The 8,698-nt window shown below is 54.1% G+C and overlaps 1 protein-coding gene across 1 annotated transcript; it reads right to left on the bottom strand.

The window, feature by feature from the left end:
• Positions 1–2,660: 2,660 nt before the first annotated feature.
• Positions 2,661–5,911, bottom strand: LOC101633434 (chymotrypsinogen 2-like). The gene is made up of 7 exons (XM_004690375.1): positions 5,854–5,911; positions 4,811–4,914; positions 4,623–4,702; positions 4,460–4,541; positions 4,103–4,283; positions 3,239–3,363; positions 2,661–2,822 (listed from the first exon to the last, which is right to left on the bottom strand). Exons 1-7 carry the CDS (start codon positions 5,909–5,911, stop codon positions 2,661–2,663), a joined length of 792 nt encoding a protein of 263 aa, XP_004690432.1.
• Between the last annotated feature and the right edge of the window lie 2,787 nt (positions 5,912–8,698).

The raw sequence follows: 8,698 nt of genomic DNA, 5'->3' as shown, positions 1-8,698 counted from the left end.
GGGGGTGGGGGGGTTGGGTGCAGCGCAGAGGCTGACGCCACAGCCCTGAGGATGCACAGCGCTGTGAACCATGTCCCCAAGAGCAGACGTCTCGTAATGGTGAAACTATGAAGGACAAAGGGTAGGACGTTTCCGTGACAGGACGGCACAGCAGGTTGAGGTCAGGGCCACAGTGCGAGCGACCTCCCCTGGCAGGGACGCCCCTCAGAGCTGGGGGACAGCACATGCGAAGCCTCAGAGGAGCAGCAGCATTTAGAGCCTCTGGGCAGTAGCAGATACCTTGGAGGGAGGTTTAAGACGGCCAAAGAGATATTTGCAAATCAGGGGTGTGGTAAGGGTGGAGAACTAAAACTATCAGCAAACGCGGCAGGATTCGAACTGACCAGTATCTGAGAAAAGCTCTTCAGTATTTTCCTTCACGGGGGTGCTATCAGTGGTCAGCAATGACAGGACCCCGGACCTCTCCTGAGAGCCCACAGAGGAGGAGTCAGGCTTCCCACAGGCCAGAGACACGGACTCCAGAGCCGGGCTGACCGCAGCACACAAGATGAAGAAGTAGCGAGATGCGGGGAGGAAGCAAGGGAGACACATGTCAGGGTGCTACGCAGAGGCTAAGAAAAATTAAAAATGGGCAGGGCAAAATAATTTTGCCTGCTTTCATTAGTGATATGGGCGTGATGATGTTGGTGTTACTCTGCAACTGTTTGTATAGTAGAGGATAAAGGAAATATGTTATTACAGGATATTATTACAGGATATTGCAGATTAACCATTCTCAGTTTACAGAGTGAGGATTCTGTTTTTGAAAAAAATATTTTTTTCTGGGGCCCTCTCTGGTGGCGCAAGAATGCAGGGTAAGGACACAGCACTGCAAGCTAGCTGCAGCCGCTTCAGTGCGAGTTTGATCCCCACCCCCGGAGATGACCCACAGCGCGCGGCAGACCTCTCCTGACCCGCCCGCTGCTCCCCTCAGCAGTGTACTTCATAGGTCGGCCTGTTCTGCTCCCCACTCTGACACTGATGAATCCTCTCACCATCCTGCACCTCTGGCTTATACCCCAGTTCAACATGCATAAAGAAATCAATTTTGAAAAAAACGTTTGTTAAAAAATATTTTTTTCTGTATCAGGAACTGGAGTACAGGCCAGAGGTGCAGGGGAATGAGAGGAGACAGAGCAGGGAGCAGAACAGCCAGACTGATTGAAATACACTGCTGAGGGGAGCAGCAGGTGAGACAGGAGAGTCTGCCATGCCATGGGGGTCAGCTCCAGGGTTGGGGATTGAATTTGTGCTGCAGGGGCTGATGACAGCTTCACAGTGTTGCAACTATTCACGGTGTTGCAACTTTCCGATTGCAACACCAGGGAGGCCCACCATGAGGATGCCCGGTGGAGCACTGAAAACCTGGCAGAGTTACCTATGGGCAGTTACCTATGTCACTACCAACTATTGAGATTTGTGTTCTAAACATTTATCTTTACATAGTTCTAGCCTGGGTCTGCTGAAAAGGTCTAGACACAAAAATACCACTTATGAGGGTCCACTCACACTCAAAGTGTGGGCTGGACATTCTTTCTACTCAAACAAACCAGGGGAATTTATGGAATGACTGATTCTGCGGATGGACATTTGGTCAGTGCAAACAGGGAGGAAGCTCTGAGGCCATGAGACCACAGACAAAAGACCCAGAGCCAGACAGACAGCTTCTATCTGTCACATGAGCAGAATTCAGCTTCATCGGGGATGATACTGCCAGGATAGAGACCGTTGCTTTTATCCAGGAGTTTAAAACGATTGTGAAACAAATAAAAAGAAAAAAAAAATCAGACATCTTGAGGATGACAGGCAAGTGGCTCAGGTTCTTCACTTACAGGGACTGTGGAGGGCGACAGGTGAGCCTCCCCCATAGCCCCACCCAGGCGCCCCGAGACGGGCTGTGGGGCGTCTCCCAGTGGGAAACACCGGAGTTGAGCTCCCGCCGCACACAGACTAGGAGTGATGACCCGGCGTCAGGCCTCTCGCTCTCCCCTCGGCAGGAGCGTCAGGGCCCAGAGGCCCCCGGGGGTGGGACCCCAGCGCCCCTGCAGCCAGGGGACTGACCCCGAGTCTGAGGGAGCCCCGGGCTCAACAGCTGCCCCCCAGAGACACAGCCCAGATGGTGACGGGCACTGGTGGTGGGCGCGGAGTGGTATCCCTGCTCAGTCAGGGTGAGGGCCAGGGCTGGGTCAGAGGCCCAGAAGGGAGGGGACTGCACGGGTGGGGGTGGGGCTGCAGGGGCTCAGGGCAGAGAGGGGTGCCTGGAGCATGTGGGGAGGGATGAGCCTGCTGGGAGAACTCATGGCCTGGGCTGGAGAACACTGCCTTCTACAAAGCAACTTAGGCTTAATCAAAGTCAAAGAAGCAGAAACCAGGCTGAGAAGTGAGGCTGCAGCAGGTGTCCTGGACTCTCCCCCAGGGGCCCCTGAGCAGGGAGGCCCAGACCCAAAGGCCTCAGCTCCTGACAAACAGGGGCTCTGGGCTCTGAGCTGGAAAGGGAGGGGCACGCCGCCCTCTGGTGGGGGGCAGGGGCACTGCAGCCACCGCCCCAGTCACAGACACACAGTCAGGGTCAGTATAGAGGCTTTATTGGGGACACTGGGGTTGAGGTGGAGGATCTAGGCTCAGTTGTTGGCCATGGTCTCCTCAATCCAGGGCATGAACTTGGTGACACGGGCAGACACACTGGGCATGGTGGCGGAGCAGGTCTCATTTCCCCAGGACATGACGCCCACCAGGGTCCAGGCTCTGTCCTTCTGGCAGACCAGGGGGCCGCCAGAGTCACCCTATGGGAGAAAGACTTGTCTGCATGTTTGCAAGGAGGTGAGGACCATTTTGTGTGCCCATCTGACTTGTCAAAGCAATACCCAAGGCAAAATTAGGAACAGGGGTGGAGTGCTAGAAACTTTCATCTGAGCAAGTGGCAGACAGCCCCACCACCTGTGCCAGAGGCGTGTGGGATCAACTGCAAAAAGTGCTGGGAACATACAGCACGGGGGTCCCAATGAAAGAAAACCCCGTTGGGAAGCACCTCAAGTCAGGCTGGCGCCCCCCCACCCCCACCCCATGACATCTGCTGGAGCTGGTCCTGGCTTCTTTGGACAGGGCGCAGGGGGAGGGCAGGTGAACCAGGGGACCAGAAGTGGCTGCCTCAGCCTATGGCAAGACAGACCACCAGGGGGCAGCGCAGAGCAGGCCCTACCTTGCAGGCTGCAATGCCATTGCCCCCTGCACAGACCATGACATCAGTGACGTCAGCGCCCCAGGACTTCATGCACTCAGCGTTGGACAGGAGGGGCAGGGTGGCCTGCTGCAGCTTGTTGGAGGCTTGGCCTGGATAACAGAGAGGCCAGGATGGTATGAGAACCCTCAGCCTGCTGCCTGTCCTGGGAGGAGAGGACAAGACCCCAAGGATGCTGCCCTCCCTGGTCCTCTCTGGCATCAATATTTTCAGGGTGCCTGAATCCAAGTTATGTGCCCCCTTAAATCTTAGAAATCTCAGTGGTACCCTCCTTCTGATTTCACTTAGTGCCAAATTTGCCAAATTTGCTGCAGACACAGCTGGTGTTAAAGTCCTGCCTGCCCATCCTGTTATGGGAAGGAACAGCCAGGTAGCCCTGGCTTGGGCAGAGGAAAGCAGGATGCTAGAGGAGACCATCAGGCTGAACTAGTCCTGGTGAGTGGACGCCAGGCTGGATATTCAGGTCCTGACCACACCCTAGATATGTCTGGATACCTGAATCCTACCTAGGTCTGTAAGGAAGCCACAAACTAATCTCTGAGGCCTGAGGGACTTCCACAAGGTGGGGATCTCTGTGGACAGCTGCAGGAGGGAGTTTCAGGGCCTGTTGGGACTGAGCTGCATCTACAGAACTTGAACATTCAAGACCATCGTTGACCTCATGTCCATCATTGGGCATGTTTATAGTTGTTGGGTTTTGAATAAAATAGCAGAAACATTTATGGCTCTGTTTCCATAAAATGACAAAGCAGAGCTATATGGGCCCTGCCTACTGGACACACAGACCAGACCCATCTCCTGGGTGACAAGGCCAAGGTCACTCACCGTAGTAATCATTCCTTCCCCAGCCCGTGGTGACACACAGGGACCCGGCAGGGAAGTTGTCCTGAGCCCTGGGCAGGCACACGGGGGACACGACCTTGGAGAAGCGGGCGGGCGTGGCCAGCTTCAGCAGGGCGATGTCATTATTGATGGCATACATGTCAAAACTGGGGTGATCAAACACCTGTGGTGAGGTGGGGGGTAGTGTGAGGCCTGGGATCCATCAAGGATCTGCAGGTGTCAGGAGACAAACACCTTTCTGGTGCCAATGACAGGACAGACCAGGGGAGCCCCGGGGAGAATGTGAGCCCATCTGCACCCCCGTCTCTCTTACCCCCTGCCCAACCCCAGCCTGGGTACCTGAGCAATCCTCAGCTCCTGGACATTCTTTTTCCTCTTTGTTTTCAAGTTAAATATTCCAGCAACAACTGTGTGATATGTGCTAGAGGAGGCAGGTGGGATGAGGAAGGAGAATGAGCCTATCCCTCCAGCCCCCCACATCTGAACCTTCCCTGGGCCTCACCGGACTCTACAGTGGGCGGCAGTGACCACCCAGGACTCGTTGATCAGGGAGCCCCCACATATGTGGAAGCCTGTGTGGTCCTGAAAGAAGAGGGGAGTCAGTGCTGGCAGGTCACAGCCACACCCCAGCCATTGCCTCCTCCATGGACCCAACCGCAGGCCACCCCACTCTGTGCAGACTCCCCTCACCTGCAGAGCCACCTGCCAGGGCCAGGAGCCAGGGACAGCGACTTTCCCATTGACGATCCTCTGTATGCCACCCACAACTGGGGGAATGGCCGGGACCCCACAGCCTGGAGGGGAAAGGTGGGTGGAGAGAGGGTGAGGTCCCAGCCAGTCTATAGAGCTCCTGTTTCTAGCTCAGTATCACAGCACCCACTTCCACACTCCATTACTCAGGAGCCATTCCCAGGCACACCAAGCCCTGGTTGGAGAACCCCACAAAAACACATTGATGTCCCCAGTCACCGCTCCAGGAATACAGAGGGACAGTTGGCACCACCAGGGTCCCCCTGCCCAGAGGAGTAGAAATAGATGAGGAATCAGGCTTCTTTGCCCTCTGTCCCCCCGTACCCCTGCAGGGTCCTCAGCCCCGACAACTCTCCCAGTCTCATTTCCCCAAGAAATGGGAGGAAACACGCCACCCTCACAGGCAATAAGCCAAAGGGCGTGGTGTGGACAGGAGGTGGGTGTAAATCAGAGAACCCCAAATGCATGGGACATCAACCCACTCATCCTGACAGAGTATGACCGTCCTACAGAAAACAGGGAAAATAGGGAAAGGTGATTTTGCTAAATCCTCACAAAGATAGTTGGATGTATTATTGGGGTAAGATACTTGGATTGTATGATTATGTTTATATTGACAAAATGCAAAGCCCGGAGCAGGTCCTGGCACTGACACCCCTCATGGCCTCTGTGCCCACAGTCCCACGGGAGCCACGTCTGGGGCCTCTGTTCTCTGAGGAGCCCAGATGCTCCTTCCTCAGGCCTGGCAGAGGGCTGAGGGCTCAGAAAGCCCTAGAAGGCCCCTCTCGCCTAAAAACTCAGGTTGGTATCAGGTCCTGAAGCCCAAGTGTGCAGGAAAGGGGACTCAGCTCTCTCCCCTGGCATCCAGGAGACTCCCACACTGAGATAGTCCCTAGTGATAACCAGGCTGAGCCCCCTGGGAGATCAGGGCTACTCCCCAGTCTCCTTCCAGACCTGGCTGGTCCCTCAGACCCAACACTCACCAAAGGCGGCCCCGACCCCGATGAGGATGGTGCAGGAGAGCAGCCAGAGGAAGGCCATGGTGGTGAGCGGGAGCGGAGTGTGGCCACCTGCTCTGGGCGCCTTTTAATATCCTAGGAGTCCTGCTCCCACCCAGGCCTCGGGGCCTAGAGGACCTGAGGCCTCCCTCCAGCTGTCATCTTAGGATCTAGGATGGTCAGGGGTCCTCAAGCATGTCTAGGCCTGTGCCTTAGCCCTGGACAGGCCTGGGAGAGGGCAGCAGTCTGGCTCCCAGACACCCACCAGCTGCAACTTCTGGGTCACTGAACCCAGCTGGTCAGCTCAGGGGTCCTGGCCCCACCATGGAGGCTGCAGGTGCTCAGCTGAGACTCAAACAGGGAGACTCCCTCAGGTGTCGGGGGCACCCAGAGATGAGCACCCAGGAGCTAAATTTCAACACAGGCCCAGAGCTCAGGACTTGAGGCTGCTTCTCTATCAGGTCAGGGAAAGTCCTTGAGGCATCAAGAATCCACAACAAGAAGTCTCCGGTCCCTGCTGGGGGGCTGAGACCAGCCTAAAGGGCAGTTTCTGAGCACTTGAGGACCAGCGAGCATGGCCTTGTCAACCAAGTTCTTTGCCTGTGCTGACTCACAATTGGTGAAGTATCACTGCATCTCTGTTTAGTTTCTCGTTGAGGAGGATTTGGTTCTGCACAGAGATGGCCACTGAGGACACAGAAAGCTCAGGGCTGCTGTCAGGCCATGAGGACAGGCCAGGGAGCCAGGAGCAGGTGGGTCTGGGAGGCCCCTGACCTAGTGGGGCTCAGGCCCTCAGGCTCCAGAGTAGGCCCTGCTCAGACACAGGGCACCTGACCCCAGGGTCTAGATATGAGAGGCACTGACCAAGTAGGGACACCACATGACGGGTCCCCAATGTGGGAGGGGCTTCTGCAGTCAGCTTCGGGGCTTCCGGGTGAGAAGGCCCCAGGTGAGAACTGAGTGTTCTCCAAGGCCTCGGCCTGTGCTCCCCTGGGAGAAGCAGGTCAGAGTGAGCAGGCGGCTCTGGTCAGCCTGGAGGAGCTCCTGGGGGGAGGGGGAATGTGGGGGTTGGGGAGATTGGGCCCCCAGGCAGGCAGGAAGCGCCGGGCCTGTCCCTCTGCTCCCTCTATGTCTCTCTGCCCTCTGTCCCTTCACAGCCTGTGTCACCATGGAACCACAGGGAACCCCCAGGGAAGGCCGGGGCCTCAGGGACCTAAGAGAGAACCCCAGGGGGGTTGGACACAGGGACCTGCAGCTGAGGAGGTGTGTGTGGTGGGGGTGGGGTCATAGCAGGAAGGAGGCCCAGAGCAGGGAGGGAAAAATCATGAACAGAAAAGCAGTCATTCTCAGTTGGAAGATAGTCAGTTTGGGTCTCTCTGTTGTTCCAAGGCCGTTCAAGCACAGTACTATGAGGCTATTTATAGATGCCACATCATGAGATTGATCCCTGGCCAGGGAGCTGACCCACATGGCATTGCAGAATTCTCCTGACCTGCCTGCCTCTCCCCTCGGCAGTGTATTTCAGTCACACTGCCTGTTCTGCTCCCCACTGTCTCTGGTGAATCCTCTCACCCCCGCACTTCTGGCCTTTACTCCTGCCCTTGTATGCATAAATAAATCTTAAAAAAAAAAAAGATAGGTTTAAGTAGCACTCAAAAAAGATGGGACTTGAAGGTGAAATCAAGAACTATTACTCCTTTAAATCTCTCCACGTTTGTTCGTGGGAATGCAAACTGGTCCAATCTCTATTGTCCATTGTTTGGAGGTTTCTCAAACTACTAGAAATGGAGTTTCCATTTGATGTAGCAATTCACTCCAATATCTGCCCAACGGACACAAGAACAGTAATTGTAAAGGACACCTGACCCCTATGCTTATTGCAGACAGAGTGCCATAGGTAGGCTATGGAAGCAACCCCAAGCCCCAGAACTGATGACCGGATCAAACGATGTGGTTTGTTTACATATGGGACATTACTCACCTATCAAAAATGGCAAACGCCTGCCATTGAAATAAACATGGATGGAACCGGAAGGGATTATGCCCAATGAAATAAGCCAGAAAGGAAAAAAAAAAATTCAACAGGCTCACTTATACGAGAAATACAGAACCAAGTAAGGAATCAGGAAACATGTAACTTAATAAAGTAAAAATCAAAATCATCCAGCAACAGTAAAGCAGAGACATTCTGTACGGGAGGAGGATGGAGAAGCGTGAGGCAGAGGTGGGATGAGCACCAGGGACTACGGTGATGGTGCTCAGGGGAATGGTGGGAATTTCACGGGGAGACCGCACATTGTACAAAAATGAAGGGTGATGGTGACGTAACTATATATGTGTGTATCTATATCTATATAATTAGTCATCCTTAAAAAAGAGAGAAATATATCTCCTTTACAGGAAAGTCCTAAACCTAACAAGTAAATCTGCCTCCTTTCTCTGAAGATGAGACAAATATGTGAGATAAGTTGATGTTTCTTAAGACTACATGGCTTTTATTTTAAATGAAATGTTCTTTTTGCTATTTTGAAGTTAAAAAAGGTTTATTATGGAATATTTCTAAAATGTAGCAAATATTGAGTAAGAGAAAACCAGACTCTCCATGACACCCACCTGACCTGAAGTGTCTGCTCTGTAGATGTTAACAGTGGACACGTTAGTGTGGTAACACCCCCGGTGGAGAGCTGCCACCTGCTCCCCTAAATCACAAACAGTGACCTTAAAAAATTACAGAAGTGGCCCTCCCTGGTGGTGCAGTAGGTTAAAGCACAGCACTAAGAAGCTAAAGCCACTTCAGCCTGCGTTCGATCCCCGCCTGCCCCGGAGGTGA

This window comes from Condylura cristata, unplaced genomic scaffold (assembly GCF_000260355.1).
Source record: "Condylura cristata isolate star-nosed mole 26May11 unplaced genomic scaffold, ConCri1.0 scaffold00028, whole genome shotgun sequence".
Classification (NCBI taxonomy): Eukaryota; Metazoa; Chordata; class Mammalia; order Eulipotyphla; family Talpidae; genus Condylura; species Condylura cristata.
Note: the sequence above shows the minus strand (reverse complement) of the source record. Positions and strands in the feature narration are given on the sequence as shown.